This window comes from Microcaecilia unicolor, chromosome 1, assembly GCF_901765095.1.
Source record: "Microcaecilia unicolor chromosome 1, aMicUni1.1, whole genome shotgun sequence".
Taxonomy (NCBI): Eukaryota; Metazoa; Chordata; class Amphibia; order Gymnophiona; family Siphonopidae; genus Microcaecilia; species Microcaecilia unicolor.
The window spans coordinates 219,745,606-219,772,714 of record NC_044031.1 but is presented as its reverse complement, the minus strand read 5'-3'; the positions used below and the strand labels follow the sequence as shown (position 1 = coordinate 219,772,714).

Sequence of the window (27,109 nt, the reverse complement as noted above, 5' to 3'; positions counted from 1 at the left end):
AACAAAGGTAGAAAAAAATCATTTTATTTTCATTATAGTGTTTGGAATATGTTCAATTTAAGAATCAGGTGCTTGACATTAAAATTTTATATTTATTTATGGCATTTTATCGCACATTAAACATGAATTAGATTGGAACCTAGGATCATTTAATTTTTTTTTTCCCTGGAGTAATGCATTGCCACCCCCCCGGCTCTCTCTCCAGCTATAGCCAGCTCTGCAATTTGGGGAGGGGGGTGCAGAGGGGGACCGGGGAGAGAGCCTGTTGTTAAACATTTACCAGCACACCACTGGTTGGTTTTCAGGCTTGATACTATGTGATATAGAAGGTACTCAAGCAGTTTTTGTATGAGGCATAAAAAGAAATCTAGAGCCTTTCTGTGACATTAAACTGCACACTTCTCCACTTGAAACAGTATGATCATCTAGTGGAGTCTATTCTAGAAGCTTTAAGTGCCCACGATATGATAACAGGTAGGTTCAAGGCAGCCAACATTATCCTCTCAACACCCAAGCAGTAAGGATTAGAGACTTGATGTTCGAAAGCAACAGAATTTCCTGCAAATGCATGATCAACAATCTGATAAGTCTAAAAGAGGAGAAAAAAAGATTATCCATGGCCAGAAAGCAGTTCTGAGTATCATGATTTCTGCGCTCAATCAATTATTCAGTATATCCACTTATTTCTATGCGATGGTATCTTATGCAAATGATATCCTTATGCTCTATCCAACCAACACCCTTTCCTTCTCAATTTCTCCTCTTCAAACCTGTTTAAATTCTGTTGCTACCTGGCTTTTCAATCACCAATTAGTCCTCAAGACTGTAGCTTGTTGGTTTTCCAGTTCCATTACTTCCTCCTCTCCTGTTTCCCTCTTTGGAACAGCGATTTCTAAGGTCTCTCATTTTCGCTACCTGGGGGTTATAGACTCCTCACTTTCATTTTTGCCACATATTTCATATCTGTCTAAGCTTTGTTTTTTTCATGTTTCGACAGTTGCAGACTATCTGCCATCTTTTTGACCACAATAATTTCCATGCACTTCTTCTTCACTCTTTCTTTACCTTCCATCTTGACTACTGTAATATCATTTACTCAGGTTTACCTTGTTCTGCTCTTAAGAAACTACAAACTTTATAGACAACGATCAACAAACTGTTATGCCATGCCCACCGCTTTGATCACAAATCCACTTTATTAAAGCAGCATCACTGGCTTCCAGTGGAATGCAGGATCACGTCTGACATTTAAGGCTCTCAGGTTAGGCACCCCTGACTATCTCTCTCATTTTACTATCCCCTACTATCCTGCAAGGGTCCTCTGTTCCTTGTTTACCAAGTTCTAAATTTGCCCAGCTAGAAATAACCAGACATTGTGCTTTCTTTTTCCTTTCTCCCTACATGTGGAACTCTCTGCCCTTTTCCTTGTGTAGTGATCTGTCTCATAAAAGCTTTAAGGCAAACCTGAAAGCTTGGCTTTTCAGACAAGCCTTTGGGGACTAGGGTTGCTTGAGGTCTGCAGTCAGTCAGTCAGGTCAAGCCACCCTTGCCTTTGATTATGCTTTTAATGCTTTCTTCTCTGTGTCTGTACTTATCTCCTTTATTGGTGTGCTTGCTTTTCTGTCCTATTGTTATTTGTAGTTCCTCTCCTTTTCTATATTTTTAGTTTTGTACACCGCTCTGTTCTGCCCAGGCAGCTAAGCAAATTCAATAAACTATAAACTTAAGAACATCCTTGCACTGAATAGAGGTGGAGGATATGCATATAGCAGGCCCTCTTCCCAATTTAGAAGGAAGCCCTCCAAGGCCAGTTTGCCGTGGAAAAGAATATAAGAACCTTCCAGTGGACACAGATCTCTCTTTCAAACTGCATATCAGGCAGATGATAAAAAAAGATGTTTTTAAACTTAGCAGACTGCAGATGTTTAAACCATTTTATCACTGAATAAGTATTGTAATATACTGCACTGTGTTACTATAATGTCATATATCTTGAACTTCCATCCACCTGAATTAAGGGTTTACACTAAGCCCAAAATGCATCTGCAGGTCTGATTATTGATACGATTATACAATCACATCTTTCCAATACTGAGGTCATTACACTGACTCCCAAATCTGTAGGCATGTTCAGGAGTGAAGTTTAGGTGAAGCACGTGAGAAGTCATGACTAAAACACAAGTGGCAGGCATTAACATTCATGGTTTCAGTTTTTGAAGCAAGTTCTGTTGCTTTGCCCCTAGTATTTCATAAAGACACATGTCTTTATAAAATAGACTACAAACACCACCTACTTGACCTTCATAGGTAGGTGACCTGTTATAATAATACCCTTGATATACATTACGGTGGCTGGCATTTACTCTGATGTCCTTTGAGGCCCCAATGTCAATGAAAATTCTCTAGGTCCTGCTTGGGTTTCAAGCATCAAAAGCGCTTCCATCTGTTTCAATGCCATCATTGCTAGAACATTAAGATCAGCATGATGGAGAGCAAGCCTGTTATCAACTTTTCTGTCTAGCTCTTCTTTAAAGATTTCCAATGACATGGGTCATAAGGACTCAGTAGGAGTGGCCACAACCTCCTGGGTCACGTATGGTGTACTTGGAGATGTGAATGGCAATTCCATAATCAAGGTACCCATATTTACATGCTCATTGAGCTACAGAACTAGCATTTACACTGCGTTAATGGTAGCACTACACCTAAATGCTATTCTGCAAATACCTACTTAACTGACACAGCAAGAATTTACAAGGGGGAATGTGAGGGAGTGAGTGATGCAGGGGCAGGAAACACTAACCCACAGGTGTAATTCAGCCACCTTGCAGCAGGTAGCGCTAGTCTGCTGAGGACGATTGAGGAAAATACTAAGTCAGAGGGGTAGGGCTCAGATCAGGCAAGAGCTAAAAGCCCTGAGGCAGAACAGTTTAGGAAGGCCCCGATACAGAGGTTTCCGAGAGAGTGCGAGTAAGCGGGAATCTGAGTGCAGAGGATTCCCAGAATCATGCAACTGTCAGTAGGTCAAGCTTCATGGAGGTAAGAGAAGTGTCCTTGAACCTCAGAGTAAGAAGTGATTGTATATGTGACTGTATATTCATCCTATGGAACCTGTGTCAGGAATAAGAGGCAGGAACCTTGAGCCAAGAAATGAAAGACTATATATTTAAGTGTGGAACCTGTCAGGGACAAGGTTCCAGGACAGTGCTTGACAGACTTTACTAAAAGTGAGCAGCTCGTGAGGAAACAGGCATCTTTATTTTTCCTGTACAGAATACAGCCTTTCCTGTTGACCTTTGGCACTGCTCTCTGTGTGTTTTGTGAGGACTCCATAACCTGCCAGGGCACACATTATCACAGGGGTGTACACATGGGAGGGGCTCCCACCTAAACATGTATGTTAAACAATACTATGTTATATATGTCCCTGTCACATTTAGGTACCTGTACTTAAGCCAGCTCTGTGGCTGGTGCAACTGTGTAAATATTAGGCTTGCCAATACCAGATTATGCTAGTATTCTTTAGCAGAAACTGGGCACCTGGGTTCCATTACAGAAAAGGCTTCTACTGCATGGCCTCAGGGTGCCTAAATAGAGATGCCCACTTAGAATTGCCTCTTCTGAGTCTGCTGTCCCCTTTCGATGTTGAAGAGGCCGAGTAATTCTCTTTGTGTCACTTCACAGATATCTGCCTGGTCTTGGCTAATAAAGGCCAGTGTTGATGCTGATTCACCACTGCTTGATACCAGTGCAGAGGAGCAGAACTGTAACTTCTTTGGTGGGTATTTGGTCAATATCTGATCCTGCTGGGTCCTGTCAAGTCTCAACCGAGAGAAACTGAAGTCTCCCTGTTGCCTACAAAATCCCAGCATCCAGTACACATTCAAGGGTCATTTGGGTCTGCTGTCAATCAGCATTAATCAGACTTTAATGAGCCAAAAGCCTCTCCTTCTGCATTTCATGGCCACAAAGTCCTTTTCATGTCATCTGTAGGTATGAATAACACTTAGAGACTTCATAATCTGGGCCTAGGCACTGCAAAAGCCAGTTATGAGTATCCACACTGGTTAGGATATTGCCATACTACCTGTACGCATCCTTAAGCCATTGAGGGACTTGTTTTGGGAGATATCAACAACAACAAAAAATGTCAAGGTGACTCCACATAACTCAATTTTGGCTAAAAAAAAAAAAAAAAAAAAGAATGTCTAAGTTGCCAATGCATCTGAAAAAATGATGAAAGGACAAACACAAAAAAACATTAAGAAAACTTAAAACGTGGTTGAAAAACTTTGCTGAGGAATCTAAAAGGAAGAAGGGAGGCCCACTTGCACAATTGTAAGAAGCTGAGCAAGTCTTTCAGAAAAATAGTGTTTGCCACAGGGGGTTGCATGTCTGTACAAATCTGCAGAAAATGAAACACTGAGAAGGCTCTAAATGATGTAGAAAGGGACATTCATAGACAGTGGACTCAAAGCATCTAGAAACTTACAATGCAGGGAGATCTTTTCCTATGACATCACCCCAATTGTGAGGGCTTGTCAGCCTGTTTGCCATCAGACAACAACATTCTATAAAGTACAAGCACAAATGCCTTAGAGTGTAAATCAAGGGGGAGTTCACTGGAAAGGAGTAAGGTCAGGGTCAACATTTACATGCATGTAAGTTCTGTGCTAAAATCCTGAATTTAAGCGTACCCATTTACACCAGCCATAGATCTGGCATAAGTGGGTGCACCTAAAGGTAAGCACATTGATGCCAACTTACACTTTTAAGTATTTTTACATTATACGCTCACTGCCCAGATTAGTTTGGTGCCTAATTGTGGCGCTCAGTTATAGAATTGCCCCCCAAATACAAACATGTAAACAATAATGTTTGATACATTTTCCAAATGAGAGGTCTCATTTGTGTCACACTTCCCTAATAAATGATGTGATAAAAACTGGTACAAATCTCAAAGCAGAGAGCAACACAGAGGTGGTTTCAGACAGAAAAAAAGTCAAACAACTAAAACATTTAGGCACCACTACACATCCTGTGGTGAGATATTCTTTCCACCCTCAGTAGCCTGAGGCAGAGATAGCATCAATGCATTATGAGGAGTTCCTTTGGGGATCTGATCCATGAAAAACAAAATAAAAAAAAATCTTTCTGCCCACTGGGAAAATCTACCTACAACACATTAATGCTGACACTGCTTGAGGCTTCAAGCTACTTAGGAAATAAACTTGCCCTAAATTGATTGCTTTTGTTGAGATGGATTCCAAGGCCTTCTTTTCTCCTCCAAAAGTGAAAAGAACCACTTCAGCTGCTTTCATTTCTAAACTCTCCATCATAGCTTGAAGTGATGCAGCACATGCCAGCACTTCTCTTTGCCTCCAGGTAAGTGAAGCATGAAATACCTTTACACAAATGGGGAAAAGGGGCAACATCTGGAAAGCAATATATACTAATGCCTGAAGTATAAGAAATAAGGTTTTAGATCTTGAGGATGTGATGAAAAAGGCTGATTTGGATTTTGTGGCAATCACAGAGACATGGTTCACAGAGAACCATGACTAGGATATAGTATAATGGGCTATAATCTGTTCAGGAAACACAGGGTAGGGAGGGGGAGTGGCATTATATGTTAAAGATAATATTAAAGCCCCACAATTACAGGACCTACAGGGTAAGGAAGAGAAACTGGAAAGAGGGAAAGGCAATGTATTTACATTGGTATGATATACAGGCCTCTTTCACAGACAGAAGAAGTGGACAGAGAATTAACTGAAGACATTCAAAATAAAGATGTGAAAGGGGAAGTACTAGTAATAGGTGATTTTAATATGCCAGATGTTAACTGAGGTATCCCTACTGTTGAGTATTTTAGAAGCAGGGAGACCCTGGTTTCTCCACAGGGTGAACTATTCCAGTAGTTGGTAATGGAACCCAAGCAGGATGGGGCCATACTGGACTTAGTGCTCACTAACATGGCGAGTGTTTCTGATTTTATAGTAGGTGATCATCTGGCATCCAGTGATCACCAAATGATGTGGTTTAATATTAAGATAGATGTGAAGAGGGTTTGTTCAAAAGAGAAGGATCTAGACTTCAAAAAGAAAACCCTAACTTTATTCATATGGGGGATTATCTCAAGGAGTTGCTGTCTGGATATGAACATCTGGAAGAAGTTGGAAAGCAGTAAGCAAAACTGAAAGGAGATATTGTAAGGACAACAAACTGTTTGTGTAAGGAAAGTAAATAAAAGAGGGAAAGGAGGCTGCTTTGGTTCTCAAAAGTAGTAGCTGAAAAGGTAAGGAAAAAGAGGCTAGCCTTTATTATCTAAAAGAGATAGGAGAAATTGGAAGACAGGCGACAATATCTGGAAAAGCTAAGAGAAGATGGTAGAGTAGTCAGGAAAGCAAGGAAAGCAAAGAGGCAAATGGAAGAAAAAATAGCCAATATAGTAAACTGGGGGGGACAAGACATTTTTTTTAGGACAAAGTGAAAAAGTGGTATTGTGAGTCTCAAAGGTGAAGGGGAAGAATAAAGATAAGGTGGAATTGCTTTACAAATATTTCTGTTCTGTCTTCACAGCTGAAGGACTGGGAGCAGGACCGCAGAAGACAAACACAAAAAGGAATGGAGGGGTGGTAGTACTGTGTTTGTGAAGAGTTGGCTAAACTAAAGGTGGTCAAGCAATGGGGTCGGATGGCATACATCCAAGAGTATTTAAGGAACTTAGGAAGTTCTAGAACCTCCGCTGGCTGACCTTTGCAATGCTTCTCCACAGTCGGAAATAGTCCCGGACGACTGGAAAAGAGCAGATATGATCCCTCTCCCAAAAGCGGAAGTAAGGAAGAGGTTGGGAAGTATAACTTCTGTAGTAAGTAAATTAATGGAAATGCTTTTAAAATAGAGAATAGTAAATTTTTTGGAATCAAATGGATTACAGGATCCAAAGCAACTTGGTTTCACTAGAAGCAGGTCTTATCAGATAAATTTAATTAGTTTCTTTGACTTGGTGATCAGAGAGTTGGATCGAGGGAGAGTGTTAGATGTGGTGTAATTAGATTTCTAGCAAAGTCATTGACATGGTTCCACATAGATGTCTAATAAATAAACTGAGTGCCCTCAGTATGGGCCCTAAAGTGACTGCCTGGGTTAGGAACTGGTTGAAAGGAAGGCGACAAAGGGTAATGGTAAATGGAACTCATTCTGAGGAAAATAATTTTACTAGAAGTGTGCCGCAAGTTTCGGTTCCTGGGCCAGTTCTTTTTAACATTTTTGTAAATGATATTGCTGAAGGGCTATCTGGAAAGTTTTGCCTCTGTGGAGGATACCAAAATCTGCAATAGGATAGATACCCTTGATGGTGTAGATAACATGAGGAAGGAGTTAGCGAAGCTAAAGGAATGGTCTAGAATTGGCAGCTTAATGCTAAAAATGCAGGGTCATGCATTTAGGCTGCAAAAACCCAAGGGAATGGTACAATTTAGGGGGTGAAGAAGTTTTGTGCACAAAAAAAGAACAGGACTTTGGTCTCCTTAAGATCATCACACCCAACAGGTAGAAAAGGCAACGGCAAAACCTAGAATGATGCTTGCATACATAGGGAGAGGAATGGTCAGTAAGAAAAAGGAGGTGATGATACCCCTGTAGAAGACAGGTGAGACCTAATTTAAAATATTGTGTATAATTCTGGAGACTGCACCTTCATTAAATAAACAGAATGGAGTCAGTCCATAGGGCGGCTACTAAAATGGTCAGTGGTCTTCGTCATAAAGCGTATGGGGACAGATTTAAAAATCTCAATGTGTATACTTTGGAAGAAAGGGCAGGAGAGGGGAGATATGATAGAGACATTTAAATACTTATGCTATATAAATGCACAGGAGGCGAGTCTCTTTCAACTGAAAGGAAGCTCTGGAATGAGGGGTCATAGGATGAAGGTGAAAGGGTATAGATTGAGAAACATACTGAGAAAATATTTTTTCGCAGAAAGGTTGGTGAATAACAGCCTCCCGATTGAAGTGATGGAGACAAAAACAGTATTTGAATTCAAGAGAACTTGGGACAAGTACATAAGATGTCTAAGGGAGAGACAGGGAGAGCAGATGGCCTACATTTTTCTCTGTTTCTGGTTCAGACACATAAAAGAGGAGAGTTAGTGTCTACATTCTACAGGTCCCTAGCAGGGACACCCCATGACCCATATCTAACTTTCTCTTAAACTCAGTATTCCCTTACAGATAGTAAAGCAGGCAAGGCAGGGGCACATTAAAAGTATGCACTTTCAATGGCTGATGCAGAAAGCTACTGTGGGCAGAAGCACAAATTCTGCACACAATTTATGGATGGGTGATTCATGGAAGGGTTTCATGCAGAAGATAATGCTGTACACTGGCACATAGCATAAATGAATAGTATTGAGGCTATTAGTTATTTGGCCCCAGTGCAGACAAGTACACAGAAGATTATAAAGAGAACACCAGGTTTGAAGTGGGGTAGAATGTTAGTTCATTCTTCTGCAGTAGGGTCCGAGAAGATTTAATACACATTTTTTTCTTTTTGCTACAAGCAGAACAGTACCCATAACTTTTAAAACAGAATAGGAGGTGATGGTTCTGATGAAAAACTATGAAAATCAGGCTTTTGGAACCTAGATGATTTTGATGAAGCACTGTCTTTTTTAAACCACATATTTGCTGCATATTTCTGCTTAGAGAGAGCATCCCCAGCTGGTCCAGAAAAATACATGTTTGGTTCCTTCGTATCAGTCAATGAGAGACACTACAAGTCACATTTGGAAGAAAACATCCTCTCTTTCCCATCCCAAGTAGACATCTGTTTTAAAAAGTTGCAATGTTGCAAGATATTAATCCTTGATCAAAACAATTCTTGACAGCTTCCTTATTTGTACTCTACCTTTTTGGGTAGCTGAGAATATAAGATCCCCCATTTAGTACACACCCAGCACACTTTGCTTCCAGTATCTAACAAAAAGTTTTGTAATAATATATATACAGTGATTAGGTGGCTGCCTGAACATCCAGCCTCCTAGTTCCCTATAGCCTCTTTGGGCAGTACTCAGTCATTAACTTGCTCCACCAACTAGGAATGTAGCCTTCCAGACAGACCATACTGAGTGCATTACTTTCCACTAGGACTTCTATATATCACTTTATTTGAAGCCAAGTTGCAAATTAATTCTTTTATCACATCACACTCTTCCTGACATAGCTAAATGAGCACCTGCATTTTTGCTGGGACTTCTCATATTATTGTATTGCTAATTCTATTGTCACATTTTCCCAGTCAATCCCAACTGCAAGGTATCTTGCACTTTTGCTAAGACTCTTAATATTTCATATTACTCTCTTTGCCGTTCTTTTTGGCAGTCCCAGATGTTTGTTAGTTTCATGGTGTGTACTCTTGTTCTAGTATTCTTGGACAGGTTAAACACCTGCTCCCATTTAACCATTCCACCCCACTCAAGATTTTATAAACTTCTCTCATATCCCCTCTTAGTTCTACAAGCAAAAGAGTCCAAAGCTGTTTGGCCTTTCTTCATAAGGGAGGTGTTCCATTCCCTCTTATCATTTGTTACTCTTTTCTGAACCTTTTCTAGTTCTGCTATATCCATTTTGAGAAGGGGCAAACAGAATTGCATACAATATTCAATGAATGATTGCATCATGGATACATACAGAGGCATAATTATATTCTCAGTTTGTTTCTCCATTCTTTTTGAAGTAATCTCAAATAATTCTATGGCACAGTAGGCTGAGAATTTCAAAGTACAGTCCACAATGACTCAGAGATCTTTTTCTTAGTAGATGATTCCTTACTTGATACTCAGCATTGTGTACCTGTATTAGGGACAGTATCACCAAATGGGGTAGTTCTGGTGAATGTGCATCTCTTTAAACTTCATCTGCTATATCTCCTAGTCTCACAAGCAGAGGCGTAGCTACGACTTCCCTCCCTCTGCGTCCCGCCCGAAAGGAAATGACGTCAGAGGAAGGCGGGACGCAGAGGGAGGGAAGTGAAGGACGGAGATTCGAACCAGTCTCCTTGTTGCTTTTACTACCGCAGCGCTGCATGCCCGTTCGTCGCTGCGACTTCGGGAGTAGACTGGAACGGAAGTTGGCTTGGAGATGCTGTAAAGGGGGAGGGGGGACACGCTGGATAGAAGGGGGAAGGGGATGGACAGAAACAGGATGGGCAGGGGAGAGAGGTGAATTGCTGGACAACAGGGATGGATGGAGGGGAAAGGGGAGAGGAAATTTGCTGGAGATGGATGGCTGGAGGAGAGGGCAGGGGAGAATGGAGAGTTGCTGGACATGGAGCGGAGGGCAGGGGAAAGAAGAAAATTGCTGGACATGAATGGATGGAGCGGAAAGGGGAGAGAGGAAATTTGCTGGAGATGGATGGCTGGAGGAGAGGGCAGGGGAGAATGGAGAGTTGCTGGACGAATGGATGGAGGGAGGGGAGAGAAGTCAGGAAGGAGGTGCACATGGATAGAGGGGATGGAAGAGAGGAGAAATGCTGGACATGGATGGAGTGGAGGGCAGGGAAGAGAGGAGAAATGTTGGACAAGGATGGAGGTAAGGAAAGACAAAGGAAGGAGATGCACATGGATGGAGGGGAAGGGAGAGAGGAGAAATGCTGGACATGGATGGAGGGAAGGGAAGACAGTGGAAGTAAATGCACATGGATGGAGGGGAGTGAGGAGAAATGCTGGATATGGATGGAGGGAAAACTGCTGAGTTTAAGGGCTGGTTTGGAACACGTTGAGGGCAGATACTGAAACTCGAGGAAGGATAGGGGCAGGGCTACAGATGGTAGACAGGACGCATAAGGACACAGGAGTATGGTGGACATGGTGAGTGAAAAAATATCAAATGGAAAGAAGACACTGCGTAAAACAGAAGACACTGGGACCAAAGCGAATAGATCAGACAACAAAGTATTTTATTCAGAATTTATTAATTTGAATATGTCATCTTTTGGAAATGTGCATCTGTGATATTTTGCATGTAAGTTTAAATTTTTCTGGTATTGTTGCATGCTGAGTCTGACTTCTTGAGTTAACTTTCCAGTTCAGTATTTTGCCTTCATATTTTTTGATCTTTAGTTCCTTGTGTCATGTCTGTTGTGTCATGTGTTTTTCAAGTGTGATCAAGGTGCAGTATTCTGCTAGCATGTAGTATTCGCAGCCCTTTTTGTTTTGCTTTTTTTCACGCGGTAGTGTATTGGTGTTTTAGAGCCTAGTGTAATTACAGTTCTGCCTTTTCAAGCATAATGTTGTAGCTCATCCTGTCCTTGGAATTAGTGCTGTTATGGTTTTAAAGATATGAATGTGTTTTTGCACAAGTTTGTGTATAACATTTTGCAGTGGAGAGATTGTGGGATAATGTAATTATATTTAAAAATATCAATTTTTCCATTAAGTATGTATGTGGTTATACTGATGCAGGGCAGCTGTTGGGCAGACTACTTAGAAATCCATCATCAAGTGAATTCTTAGGCATTATTTTGTAGGATCCCAAGAGACACTACTCATACTTATATAGACAGTGCGTGCCCACCCATATTAGCTCTGGGCCCACCCAAAATCTCAGGTCTGGCTACGCCACTGCTCACAAGATTCTCCTGCAATTCCTCACAATCCTCTGCTATTCTTAACAACTTTATATATAATTATGTGCCATCTACAAATCTGATCACCTGAATCACTGCTCCATTTAGGAAAACAGGAGAAGAAACCCCCAAACAATAATCACAACACAGAAATAAAAACAAAATGGGGTAGACTAATGAAGCTGACATGCCTTTGCTGCTTGGCACAATTGTTAGCTTATCCGTTCAACTCTGTTGTACTGGATTGTTCAGCTCCAGAGTATATCCTTTACCGATGTTGGCCAAGTTATAATAATTGATTTCTGAGGAATGTGCATTGTGCACTGAAATGCAGACTATGTCAAGTCTTTTTTAACTGCTTTTAATAATCCACTGGTTTGGAAATTCATTGGTCTACCCCTTTCTTTTGTTTTTATTTCTGCATTGCCACTGATCCATTCTCCAGATGTTATGACCTGTTAAACACCACAGGTCCCAGTACAGAGCCTTGGGCACTCCACTATAAACCCTTTTCCAGTCTGAAACTGACCATTTAGTCCATCTCTCTGTTTTCTATCTTTTAGCCAATTTCCAATCCACAACAGGAAATTGCTTTCTAGCCTGAGATTTATTTTTTAATTTCATGATTTTTTAAATTTTATGAGGGACTTTGTCAAATGCCTTCTGAAATTCCAAACACACACTATCAATTGGCTTACCTTTTCCAAATTAACACCTTAAAAAAAACCTAATAGATTAGTCAGGCAAACTTGCCTTTATGATTCATTCTCATGAAGCCATGTCTATCTTTATAGTCAGTAATTTAGCTTCTCATAATAGTTCCTACCTTTTTCTCAGCACTCTCATCAGGCTCACCAGTCTATAATTTTTTCAGATCAAACCAAGAACCTTCTCAAAATCTGGTGTTTAAAAATCATAGCCTTTACAACTGCAAAAATTCCTCGTAGTTGACTTAGGGCATACTGAATTTTCTATGATAAAAGGTCTTCTTTATCAAACAAGACTCCATACTTTCTATCATATATCAAGTTGTTTTTATAAAGGAGAATACATCTATTTTCTCTAAGTTTGTTTCAATGATTTTTTTATGTCTCAACATTTTTTATTGATGACAATACAAAAAAGAGCCGCATCTACTACTACTATAAATCACTTCTATAGCGCTACCAGTCGTACGCAGCGCTTTACAATTGAACATGAAGAAGACAGTCCCTGCTCAAAAGAGCTTACAATCTAGTAATAATAATCTAGAGACACAATACATCAATCAACATTACAAATGTCAGAAATACAAATGTTACATTGGATTCTGATTCCAAATACATGCAATAGCCCACCATGCCACCAGTAAAGAGTGCACAAATATACTTCTAACAAATGGTCTTGATAGCGACTAGGTAGGAGTATGGAGAGCACAACAAAAAGACCAAGGTGCTAAATATTCTTCTTCTTAATCAAGTGGAGTAAAACCATAAGCCTCAAAAATCCAGTCTCTGAGATGGCAAAACAAACAGGCTAGATTATATTTACCTATACCTGGTAATCCTACAGTGGGGGAAATAAGTATTTGATCCCTTGCTGATTTTGTAAGTTTGCCCACTGACAAAGACATGAGCAGCCCATAATTGAAGGGTAGGTTATTGGTAACAGTGAGAGATAGCACATCACAAATTAAATCCGGAAAATCACATTGTGGAAAGTATATGAATTTATTTGCATTCTGCAGAGGGAAATAAGTATTTGATCCCCCACCAACCAGTAAGAGATCTGGCCCCTACAGACCAGGTAGATGCTCCAAATCAACTCGTTACCTGCATGACAGACAGCTGTCGGCAATGGTCACCTGTATGAAAGACACCTGTCCACAGACTCAGTGAATCAGTCAGACTCTAACCTCTACAAAATGGCCAAGAGCAAGGAGCTGTCTAAGGATGTCAGGGACAAGATCATACACCTGCACAAGGCTGGAATGGGCTACAAAACCATCAGTAAGACGCTGGGCGAGAAGGAGACAACTGTTGGTGCCATAGTAAGAAAATGGAAGAAGTACAAAATGACTGTCAATCGACAAAGATCTGGGGCTCCACGCAAAATCTCACCTCGTGGGGTATCCTTGATCATGAGGAAGGTTAGAAATCAGCCTACAACTACAAGGGGGGAACTTGTCAATGATCTCAAGGCAGCTGGGACCACTGTCACCACGAAAACCATTGGTAACACATTACGACATAACGGATTGCAATCCTGCAGTGCCCGCAAGGTCCCCCTGCTCCGGAAGGCACATGTGACGGCCCGTCTGAAGTTTGCCAGTGAACACCTGGATGATGCCGAGAGTGATTGGGAGAAGGTGCTGTGGTCAGATGAGACAAAAATTGAGCTCTTTGGCATGAACTCAACTCGCCGTGTTTGGAGGAAGAGAAATGCTGCCTATGACCCAAAGAACACCGTCCCCACTGTCAAGCATGGAGGTGGAAATGTTATGTTTTGGGGGTGTTTCTCTGCTAAGGGCACAGGACTACTTCACCGCATCAATGGGAGAATGGATGGGGCCATGTACCGTACAATTCTGAGTGACAACCTCCTTCCCTCCGCCAGGGCCTTAAAAATGGGTCGTGGCTGGGTCTTCCAGCACGACAATGACCCAAAACATACAGCCAAGGCAACAAAGGAGTGGCTCAGGAAGAAGCACATTAGGGTCATGGAGTGGCCTAGCCAGTCACCAGACCTTAATCCCATTGAAAACTTATGGAGGGAGCTGAAGCTGCGAGTTGCCAAGCGACAGCCCAGAACTCTTAATGATTTAGAGATGATCTGCAAAGAGGAGTGGACCAAAATTCCTCCTGACATGTGTGCAAACCTCATCATCAACTACAGAAGACGTCTGACCGCTGTGCTTGCCAACAAGGGTTTTGCCACCAAGTATTAGGTCTTGTTTGCCAGAGGGATCAAATACTTATTTCCCTCTGCAGAATGCAAATAAATTCATATACTTTCCACAATGTGATTTTCCGGATTTAATTTGTGATGTGCTATCTCTCACTGTTACCAATAACCTACCCTTCAATTATGGGCTGCTCATGTCTTTGTCAGTGGGCAAACTTACAAAATCAGCAAGGGATCAAATACTTATTTCCCCCACTGTAACCCCCCCACCCCATCACAACCACCATATAGATATCATAGTTGTAAGTTAGGTTTCCTACCTTGCCATAAAAAACGTGTCAATAATTGATTCAACTGAAGGTCTTTCTTTAAAAGGCTTAAATGGAGCAACTGCATCATATATAGCCATTTAGGAAACAACAACATTTTATATAGACTAGCTCGTCCCATCAAAGAAAGCGGTAAATGTTGCCACTGCTGAAACCCTGTCCTCGATCACTCAATCAGCCGGGACACATTATATGTATACAGCTTAGTGACGTGTGAGGTAAGGTAAATGCCTAATATTTAAAAGCATCCTCTGTCCAGCGAAGAGGAAAGGCACCCACCCCCAATCACCGATCCAGCTGTGGGCAATGCCTCAGATTTCAGAAGATTTAACTGAAGACCGGAAAAGTCCCCATATTCCCAATAACAAGGCTCTAAATGTACAAGTAAATCATCTGCGAAGGCAGTAATCTTAAAAGTAACTTTTCGCAGCCACACCCCCTTAATATCTGAGTTTGTAATTATTTCTCTGATTAAAGAGGGATCGAGAGACAGAACAAACAGAAGAGGCGATAATGGACACCCCATCTCGTACCTCGACAGATCTTCAAGGGTGTTGTGCACAGATCATTAATGGAGAGTACTGCCAAAGGGTTCATACAAAGGGTATGTACTACCTCCTGAAAAAAGCTCCCAATACCATATGCATCCAAAGTTGCAAACAAAAAATCCCATTGCATCTTACCAAAGGCCTTCTTGACATTAAAACTAACAAGAAGCGATGGGATCTCTCTCCCCGCCACTACTTCTAATGATGTTAAAATACATCGAAGATTTCTAACAGGATAGCAACCTTTTACAAACCCAGCCTGCAGTTCAGCTAGTATATTAGGCAACACCCGCAAAAGTTGATTAGCCATAATTTTGGCCAATAGTTTCGTCTCAATGGGTAGTAATGAGACTGGCCTACAGGATTCTACCTTATTCAAATCACAACGCAGTTTAAGAAAGGCCAAGATCTGAGCCATCCAAAGACTATCTGGTAGCAACCGCTCCTGAACCATGGCATTAAAAGCCACCATAAGAGAGGCGCCAATCTCCCCTTTCAAGATTTTGTAAAACTCCGTCCATAAACCATCCCTACCAGGCGCCTTACCTAGCTTCGATTGAGAAATCGCCAGTATACCTTCATCTTCCAAGATCAGAGCATTTAACATGTCACGCTCCCTATTTGTCACCCTTGGGAGTTCCACCGCCTCCAAGTACATAGCACATTCAAGTCCTAAGTTGGGAGGTACAGCATATAAATTTGCATAAAAATCCCAAAAACTTTAAAATATCTGCATCACTATGTATTAATTGCCCCAAGAACTCCGAAGTGCAGTGACCCTATGTAGTCCACCCTTATCTTTGACCACCCTTGCTAAAAATGCCCCTGTTTTGTTGCCAAATCTATACAGTTGATAATTAAAGTAAGCTAAAGACTTCTTAGCTCTCTGGTGGAGTAACTCATTAAGGGCTGCTTGAGAACTTAATAATTTAGAATGATTAATTGACGTAGCAACCCTATCTTATTGTCTCCGTTTATATCACACCTGAGATTCCAAGGTCAAAACAGCCCTATCCCGAACATTCATCTCCATGTAAAGCATTTAAATCCCGGTAATCTGCCCATTTTTGATGTAAAAATAACTAAATTGGGGATCCAAGTATAATTCTAGGGGAAATTTCCACATTCTATTCCCTCTGTGTCAGCTGCAGCTCCATCCATACCATGGTATGATCAAATATCTCATAGGGTCCGATCTCAGCCCTCAAAACCTTAGGCCACAAATCCTGAGATGCCAAGAGATAATCAATTCAAGCTTGAGTATTAAGGGCTCGGGATAAGTGTGTAAAATCACGATCATTAGGGTGAGGCACACACCATACATCTATCAAATCTAACACATCACATAGCATAGGGACCCCCCTCTTTGAGAAATGGCTTCCAACCCTAGGGACAACCTCCGATTTATCCAAGTGAGGGTCATATATTCTGCTAAAGTCCCCTCCCAAAACAAACGGGGCAGTGTCAAAATCTTGTAAAGTACTGATCACTCATAAAATTGTTTGTCATATACATTAGGAGCAAAAATATTGCAAAAGGAAAAATAATGTCCAGCAATGGTCAAGTATACAGTAATAAAGCAGCCAGCCTCATTCAATCGTACCCAGTGAACCTCCACTTCTAAGCCCTTTCGGATAAGGATAGCCACCCCTGCCTTCTTACCCACCACTGGCAAACTACAACAATCCCCCACCCACTATCTTATTAGTTTCTTATGTTCTACTGCGTTCAAGTGGATTTCCTATAAAAATTCTACAGCCGTTGTACTTAAGCACATAAGTATTACCAAACTGGGACAGACCAAAGGTCCATCAAGCCCAGCATCCTGTTTCCAACAAATACCTGGCAAGATACCACAAAAGTACAAAACATTTTATGCTACTTATCCCAGAAATAAGCAGTGGATTTTCCCCAAGTCCATTTTAATAATGGTCTATGGACATTTACTTTAAAAAGCTGATCAAACCTTTTTAAACAACGCTAAGCTAACCACCTTTACCACATTCTCTGGCAACTATTACACGTTGAATGAAGAAACTTTTTCTCCGATTTGTTTTCAATTTACTACTTTGTAGCTTCATTGAATGCCAAGGGCTAAAGAAAACAACAACAAAGAAATAATGCCCACCTTCTCCCTGATCTAACCTGAGCGGCACACCGCTCTCCCAGCGATTAAGAAATGAGAATACTTAGTCTCAAAAGATTGGGGTAATGCGATCCCTGTTGCCATCACATTTCTATAAAGCTTGGGGACAGGTTTTCCAAAAATGCTTGAGCCTCCTTTACTGTGGTACAAAATTTGGTAGCCCCATTGTAGAATACCTTAAGCCATGCTGGGTACATTAGTGCAAACTGGATGTTCTTGATGTGCAGTGCAGAGCAAATAGGGGCAAAAGATTTCTTCTGGGCTTCAACCACTGTACAAAAAACTTGGAAACAAAGGACTTTTGTATTATCATATTGGAGAGAAGGTCCTGCATGGATTGCCTGCATATTTTTTTGTTTCGGGCTAAAATTTAGTATGCGGAATATCATTGTACGTGGTTGGCCCGTTTCCAAAAGTCACGCTCCTTGCCCATGAGTCCATTAAACTTTAAAGGAGCAGAGTTGTTCTGTTAAATTTAGTGCCTTCTGGATCCAAGATTCCAAGAAATGTTCCAAATCATTACCTGGCAATATTTTAGGGAGTTCGATCAAATGCAAATTATTGCATCTTGATCGATTTTCCAGATCATCGACTTTGGATTCCAAATCCACTACTTTTTTCAATAACAACTTCTGTGTCTGAGTCAACTTATGGGCCTGATCGTCCAACGCCCCAGTGCGGTGAAGCTGGGCATCTAACTCTAAATTCAGACTATCAGTATGCTCATGCGCCTCCTCCACGCGATCATAGATTTGATGGAGCTTTTTATCGAGTGTGGCCTCCACCACCGCCGTCACTTAAGCTGTGACCTCCGCCACCCAAGCGGAGCCAACCGAAAGGCTTGGTGAGGAGGAGTGCTAATACGCCATCTTGCTTTCCAACTGACGTTGCTTATCTCGGTCTTTTTGGAGGAGTTTTGAGACCATCCTGAGCTTGTGTCTGACCACCAGACAGCTCCGGTAGCATCCATAAGTTCTCAAAACAGGTGTAGAAGAAATTTTAGCAATTCAAGGAGGTAACGGTCGATATTTTAGCAGGAAAAGAAAAGGTGCTGAGGAGCTACCCTATTTAGCATCCGTTCCTGCTCGTGTCCCCGGAAGTCATTTCAATAATTTTTTGAAATTCATCCTTCTCTGAAGAAAACCCAAGATCTGTCACTTACAGAGAATAAGTCTCATTTCTAGAGGGGCCACTGCATCCAGTGTATCAGCCAAGAATGCATTCTATCCATCCACCTGACAAGCCACCACTGCTGAACAGATCCCTTCTATCAACTTCTCCCAATATTTGCTAATGTTTTAACATCTAAAGGCAATTTCTACACGTCTGATTACCATTCCTACTGGACACTATACAACTCGAATCTCAGTACCAAATTAAAAGTAAGCAAGCAATGGTTCCACCAAGGAATTGCTGAAACAGCAAGATCCCCAACTTCTCCCCAACCAGATGATTGATCAGATTGAAAAGAAATCAGACCAAGGATGTGGCATCTACTGTGAGTTATTGACGTTGCTCTCAAAAATCCTAGACTTGCCCATGTCCCACCCCATGTATGTCCCCCTTGCAAATACATGCTATGTAAGTTAAGTAGGTATTTGCAGAATAGTGGTTAGGCATCCTGGTGGCATTTTCACAGTTGCTAATTGAGATGTTATTTTCAAAGCATTTAGACTTACTAAGTTACATAGAGGGGCATTTTCAATAGAACGTCTAAATCAGATTTTGGATGTTTTACAAAAATGTCCAAATTCTGAACAGAAAGGAGGTCATTTTCGAAAAAGATAGACATCTATCTTTTGTGTTCGAAAATGCTATGGACGTTTTTGTTGATTTGGACGTCCTTTTTTTTTGGTCCATTTTCGAACAAAAGACGTCCAAATGCAAAACATTCAAAACAGAGGAGGAGTGGCTTAATGGTTAGTGCATAGGGCTTTGATCCTGACTATCAGGATTGCTGAGATGTCAGGATTGCTGGACATACTTAGATTAATATGAAACCAGCTTCTGATAACTGCCCCCTCCCTCAGGAATCCCTGAGGATGGCAGATGGACCAAATGTTGCCCAGCTGCCTGCTAGCCCTTTGTGTCTCAAGTACCCCTACTTAACATATCTTTGTCCTCTCTGGGCATCTCGGACCAGGGCTCTCTGAGAACGATGAAAGCCAGACAGACAGGCTCCAAAACTAGAGACTTCAAAGATAAAAACCTGTGAAAATGCTCACCTTCCTTACATCAGGAAATAAAACTGGAGTTTGCAAAGGAAATAGCTGATAAATGCTGGGAAGGAAAGAAGTTATTTGATCCCTCTCTGTTCCTTGTAGATATATATAAAGCAGCGCACATGGCTCTGCTCTCACTTCTTTTTCTTTCTCTGCATACCCCCATATTTAGCCCCAGATTACCTGGCTCTGATCCCCTCTTCTCCTTCACCCCTACCCCAAAGCTCTCTCTCTTTTTTCCTCTGAACACCCTTATCCTTACTTTTCTCTCATTGATTCCCATCTAAACACACACACAGATGCAGCATTGCAATATTTATCTGTACTAAGTGCTGTGAGCCTATATATGCAAATACAATATACTTTCTATATATATCCAAACCCTTGTGGATTGTGTATTCTTGGGAACCCACTGCCTCTATGAACTGGACCCGGGACCATACCTGGACAACGAATGCTGACACTGGCAACATGGTTTCAAATTCCCACTGCTGCTGCTTGTGATTTTGGGCAAGTCAAATGTATAAGGGGCTTTTTTGTTTTTAATTTATATTTTATTAATTTCAAATTATACAAAGATAACAATCTTTGAAAGATACACCAATATTGAATGACATCTCATCAAAGAAGAAAAAAAAGTTTAACAAGCAATCATAAACATATTGGTTTTAAACAGTCCACTATATGAGAGAAAATCCAATTTATACCAAAGGAAGTTGGTTTTAGAAGAATCAAAAACAAAGAAAAAGAACAGGAGGTTGCCCCTTCAATTAAATTAACCTGCTTCATATCTATCAGTCATTCTTTCTTGCTACCTTGCATATTTAGGAAAATACGTGTTTGTTCAGGTTCATAGAAAACATATCTATTCTCTTTATGACAGCACACACTTGTATGGAAATCTCAGTTGGAAAGAAGCATTTATCTCCATAGATTCTTGCTTCATTTCCAGAAATTTCTTCCTCCTTTGTTGTTTCCATTTGGAAATATCTGGGAAAATTGAAACTTTGCTTCCCATAAATTCAGGATGAATGTTTTTAAAGTACAACCTTAATAAGGCTTCTTTATCTTGTTGAAATACAAAGGTAATAATTAGGGTTGCTCGTGTTTTAATTTCCACTTTAGATTGTTCCAGAAATATCCAATGTATCTGTTGAGATATCCTGCTGCGTTGGAACATTAATTTCTTGACACTTTTTTTTATCTTCTAGATAATATAATTTCTGCAAAAGTGGAAGAGATTGATCTGAATACATGGAGGGGCATAATCGAACGCAAACACCCATGTGTAAAAACGTCCATCTCCGAGAACGGGTCCGTGAAGGGGTGGGCCGAATCGTATTTTCGAAAAAGATGGACGTTTATCTTTAGTTTCGCAAATACGGTTTGTGCCAGGCAAATGCATTGGATGTAGGCATTTTTGAGATGTGGGCGTTTGTTTGAGCTGGGCGTTTTCGTTTTTCAGCGATAATCGAAACCGAAGCGTCCCAGCTCAAAAACGACCAAATCCAAGGCTTTGGGTCGTGGGAGGGGCCAGGATTCATAGTGCACTGGTCCCCCTCACATGCCAGGACACCAACCGGGCACCTAGGGGGCACTTTTAAAAAACAGGGAAAAAACATTAAATTACCTCCCAGGTGCATAGCTCCTTTACCTTGGGTGCTGAGACCCCCAAATCCCACCCAAAATCCACTCCCCACAACTCTACACCATTACCATAGCACTTAATGGTGAAGGGGGGCACCTACATATGGGTACAGTGGGTTTTGGGGGGGGGGTTAGAAGTCTCCCATTTACCACCACAAGTGGTACAGGTAGGGGGGGATGGGCCTGGGTCTGCCTGCCTGAAGTACACTGCATTAGCCACTAAAAGTGCTCCAGGGACAGGACTTGTTGCTGCTGTATAACCTTGGCACAGCAGTTCACACCGTAAGACTAATCTCGCTGAAAACGTCCTTTATTTCAATAACCGCGTTTACTCACAGTTAACTGCAGATCAGAGGTTGTGCCCCACTGGCAATGAGTCTCCCTGGTACTAAGATTAGCAGTAGCTCAGAGCTGGCAGAATGGTGTACAATGCCCTCTTTCAGCAAAATTCAAGGTAAGAACTAAGTTCTGTAACGTGGCTAACACACGAAAGGGATCTAAAACGGACTTACAAAAATGGCCACTACCTTGTGGACTACCGGAAACAAAACAGGGCACACTCTGACCCAGTAAGCAGAGGGAAAAGCACCATGGGAGAAGAGCCTACCAACTACCAACACAAGCTAGTGAAATCACGGAGCCTAATACCCTACACCCACCACAATGCAATGCTGATGTGACCCTGCAGTGCACCCGAGAGCCACATCTGACCCAGGGAAAGGCTGTGAGAGGATCGAACACATTCTGCTGTCATGGAGGTGGGTATGGAATTTGAGGGTGGCATAGAGGCTGGGAAATAAGGTTTTTGCAAGTGGGGTTTTTTTGGTGGGAGGGGTTAAGTGACCACTGGGGGAGTCAGGGGAGGTGATTCCCGATTCCCTCCGGTGGTCATCTGGTCATTTAGGGCACTTTTTTGGGACCTGTTCGTGAGAAAAAAGGGTCCAAAAAAAAAGTGTTCTAAATTCTCGCGAACAACGCCTTTTTTTTCCATTATCGGTCGAGGGCGCCCATCTCTGCTTGGCCGATAACCACGCCCCCGTCCCGCCTTCACCACGCCTCCAACACGCCCCCATCAACTTTATTCATTCCCGCGATGGAGCGCAGTTGAAGACGACCAAAATCGGATTTCGATTATACCGATTTGGCCGCCCACGGGAAACGGACGCCCATCTCCCGAACATGGGCTTTTTTCTCCTTTCGAAAATAAGCAGGTTAAAGTTCTCTTTTAGGAATTTAATAAACTTATCTCTAGGAGAAATATATTTAGTCTGTGGAAAATTCAATATACGAAGATTTAAATTCCTCGATAAATTCTCCAGGTTTTCAATTTTACGATGTAATATACAATCTCCTGATATTTGAGATTGTTCCTCTTGTATTTTAACCATATCCGATTCCAATAAAGTTTGTTTACTTGAAAAAGTCTCAATCTTTTCTTTAATATCTCTTACTTGCGTAGCATTATTTAGTGAAACTGTAATAAAAGAGGAACAAACCTTATGTAAGGACTCGAGAGCTGACCAGATAGATTCCAACGATATTTCCTGGGGCCTTACCAGAGGCTGGATCACCAAGGCACCCAGGAAAGTTTCCTCCCGCAGACCAATGGTCTGGATCCCTTTCACTGTTGCCTCTTCTGACGCCATTCCTGGTGAGTGCATATTACCCTCCACCGTTCCTAAACTGATCTCATCTGCCGCTTCCGACAGCGAGGCCTGCTGCCCCTTCGAGTCACTGTCTGTTTTAGTGCTCGGCACTGTGACCTCGTCTGGTTGTGGAGGTGGAGGAGTTGCAGGACCTAATGGGCTAAGCGAAAATTCGTTCTCCTGACCGGGGATCTTCCTTGCCCCGATAGCGGAAGCGCCTGTCGGGGTCAAAACCAAAAATGATGTGATGGAAGATTGTCCCGGAGAGGGGGCTAGTAGCTTCGGGAGGGGGGTCCCTTGGGCTTGTCCTTCCTCTTCGGCATGCTTCTTCATAAGGAAAAAGGTATTTTTTTTTAGAGTTTTGGGGAGAGCGTTCCTATCACACATCCTGTTCAATTGCCATCTTGGATTCCACAAGGTGCATTTTTGGATATCACTTCTAAGTCTGAATTTGGACGTTTTTTGTAAAACGTCCAAAATCAGAACAGGAAAAGTAATTTTCTACAAAAAAAAGTCTCTTTTCCTTTTGAAAAAATGCTGTTTGGAAAAATGTTTTGTGATTTGGATGTTTTATTTTTTTGGTCCATTTTCAAACAAATATATCCAAATACAAAACGTATAAAATACACAAGAAAATCCACAATAAAGTGAAACCTTTCACATGTTCTAAGTGTGGTAAAAGCTTTGGTTGTAATGTAAATCTCAAAGTGCATCAGAAAGTCCACACGGGAGAGAAACCATTTGAATGTATAGAGTCTGGTAAAAGCTTTGGTCAGAAGGTAAACCTCACAATGCACCAGAGAATAAACACAGGAGTGAAACAATTTACATATCCTGAGTGTGGTAAAAGCTTTGGTTGGAAAGAAAGCCTCAGATGACATCAGAGAATCCACACAGTGATGAAACCATTTACATGCACTGAGGAGGTGAAAGGTTCAGTTGCATTGGGACAGGTAATTAGGGAATATACACTCTTGCTATGAAGTATGGAAAATAGCACTCTGGTATTTAGATATATGTAATGAGACCTCCTTTTCATCTATAGATCTGAATTCAAAGCACAAATCTAATGATGAACAATAGACACAAGGCTCAGATGTTATAAAAAAAAAAAATAGAAAGCTTGGCATCAGGTAGAATAATAGAAAAGTGACATCCCAGGAAAGCAATAGGGCATTCTTGGGGGCACAGCAGTGGACTTTCTAAAACGCTCCCAGATACACATCTCACTATTGCTCTCTTACCTTGTCTGCTGAGCCCCCCAAAACCCACTACCCCCCAACTGTACACCACTACCATAGCCCTTACAGGTGAAGGGAGCACTAGTATGTGGGTACAGTGGGTTTCTGGTGAGTTTTGGAAGGCTCACAGTTTCCTCCACGTGTAACAAGTAGGGGGAGGTAGAAGCCTGGGTCCACCTGTCTGCAGTGCACTGCACCACTACTAGACTACTCCAGCGACCTGCATGCTATTCTAATGGACCAGAGTATAACATCTGAGGCTGGCATACAGGCTGGCAAGTAATATTTTTAATCACATTTTTGGGAGGTGGGAGGGGGATAGTGACCACTGGGGGAGTAAGGGGAGGTGATCCCCGATTCTCTCCAGTGGTCATCTGGTCATTTGGGGCACCTCTTGTGTGGAGTAGAGGAGTAGCCTAGTGGTTAGTGCAGCAGACTTTGATCCCGGGAAGTGGGTTCAATTCCCAGTGCAGCTATTCGTTATAAAAACAAGTCTAGCTCAAAACGTCTAAGTTTTAGTCTTTAACGTTTTTGCTTTGTTCCATTATGGCTGGAACGTCCCCTTGAGATTTAGACGTCCTTCTGATGGACTTCAGAGAAAAACAACTAAAAAGATGTTTCGTAAAAAAAACTGATTTGGACGGTTTTGTGAGATTAATGTCCAAATGCAGACATGTCACTTTTTGGACGTTTTTCTCTTTTGAAAATGAGCCTGATAGTAACATATGGAACTTTGTAAGTCTAACCGCCTTATTTTCAAAAGTGATGGGTGCCCAGATTTCGACCCAAATCGGGAGATGGGCGCCTTTCTCCTGTGGGTGCCCAAATCGGTATAATCGAAAGCCGATTTTGGGCGTCTTCAACTGCAATCTGTCATGGAAATGGGCAAAGTTGACGGGGGCGTGTTGGAGGCGTGGTGAAGGTGGGACTGGGGCGTGGTTATCGGCTGAGGAGAGATGGGCGCCCTCGGCTGATAATTGAAAAAAGAAAGGCGTTTTTACCGCGAATTTGGGTAAATTTTTTACCCTTATTTTCATGAACAAGTACCCTAAATGACCACATGACCACCGGAGGGAATCGGGGATGATCACCCCTGACACCCCCAGTGGTCACTAACCCCCTCCCACCATAAAATTGCAAACTTTAAGAACTTTTTTTCCAGCCTGTGTGCCACCCTCAAATGCCATACCCAGCTTCATCACATCAGTATGCAAGTCCCTGGAGCAGTTGTTAGTGGGTGCAGTGCACTTCAGGCAGGTGGACCCAGGCCCATCCCCCCCCCCCCCCCACCTGTTACACTTGTGCTGGTAAATGGGAGCTCTCCAAACCACCCACAAAACCCACTGTACCCACATTTAGGTGCCCCCCTTCAGCCATAAGGGCTATGGTAATGGTGTAGAGTTGTGGGCAGTGGGTTTTGGGGGGGATTTGAGGGCTCAGCACCGAAGGGGTGGGAGCTATGGACTTGGGAGGTATTAAATTTTTTTTTTAACTTTTTACAAGTGCCCCCTAGGGTGCCCGGTTGGTGTCCTGGCATGTGAGGGGGACCAGTGCACTACGAATCCTGGCCCCTCCCATGACCCAATGCCTTGGATTGGTTCGTTTTTGAGCTGGGCGCCTTCGGTCTCCATTATCGCTGGAAAACGAAACCGCCCAGCTCAAATCCGCACAAATCCAATGCATTTGCCCGGCACAAACCGTATTATCGAAAAAAAAAGATGGACGCCCATTTTTTTTTTAAAATGCAGTCTGTCCCACCCCTTCAAGTACCCGTTCTCGGACATAAACGCCCATGGAGATGGGCGTTTGCGTTCGATTATGCCCCTCCATGTGTTTTGAAAATGAGCCCCATATTCAACTAGATATTTATGCATGCAAATGGCATGTAAATGCAGTGCCTAGATTACAAAATTGCTCCCATATTACTGTTGTCATTTTTTTTTAAAGGGAAACGTGATCATGCCTCCCTTTCCCTCCACAACAATCTTTATATGATATGCCTTTGGGAATAGGAGGGGGTAGTTGTGATCGCTATCCCCTCTTTGAACCTGAGATTTTTTTCACCCTCTTCTACTTCCCCCTACACACACACTTCTCATATCTCCATTAGATGTCCTTGGACTCCCACTGGTTCCCCTCCTTAGTCACAGCCCCCATATTAATCGGCTCTACATACCTGAACAATATGGAAGAAAGCAGCTTGGAGAGTAGTCAAGTTTTTTCATGAATCGAATTTGCCCATTCTCCTTAAGGCAAAAGAAGTTTCTCTCACCAAGTATAATCACAGAATAAGCAGTCTGATTGAAAGCAACAATGCCTATATCTAGCGCTTGCTCTCCGATATTTAAAACCCAGTCCGCCTTCAAAGAAAAAAAAGGAAAGAACATATCATGCTGGTCGGTTTCAGCATCTATCTGGGAAAAAAAACCTTCAGAAACATGTTTAAATTCATTCACATTAGCTGGTCAGTTCATCAAAATGCTAACTTTCACAGTGATCAATGGTAAATAATTGGGTCAATACTGAACAGCACTAATCCAGATAAAGCTACTGATCAGGATATTCAGCAGCACCATCCAGATAGTGCCAGGGCAGAGTGGTCTCAGAATTTTAGACTGTAAGCTCTGTCGAGCAGGGACTGTCTCTTCATGTTCAAGTGTACAGCGCTGCATACGTCTCGTAGCGCTATAGAAATGATAAGTAGTAGTAGTATAGTGGCAAAAATCTTTCTGCTATCCAGATAACTTATCTGGATGACAGGACAGAGAGAAAGCATTGTCAATTTTGTAAGATTCAAGATTTGTAGAGGAACTAAA

At 41.9% G+C, this 27,109-nt stretch overlaps 1 protein-coding gene across 1 annotated transcript in view; it reads right to left on the bottom strand.

Annotated features, from left to right (window-relative positions):
* The window catches only part of BBS9 (Bardet-Biedl syndrome 9), a 554,781-nt gene that overhangs the window by 387,176 nt on the left and 140,496 nt on the right, over nucleotides 1-27,109 (bottom strand). Inside the window, exon 8 of the mRNA XM_030204492.1 lies at nucleotides 26,470-26,653. Within this exon, the coding sequence (XP_030060352.1) occupies nucleotides 26,470-26,653 (184 nt within the window). The remainder of the gene's footprint in view (nucleotides 1-26,469; nucleotides 26,654-27,109) is intronic.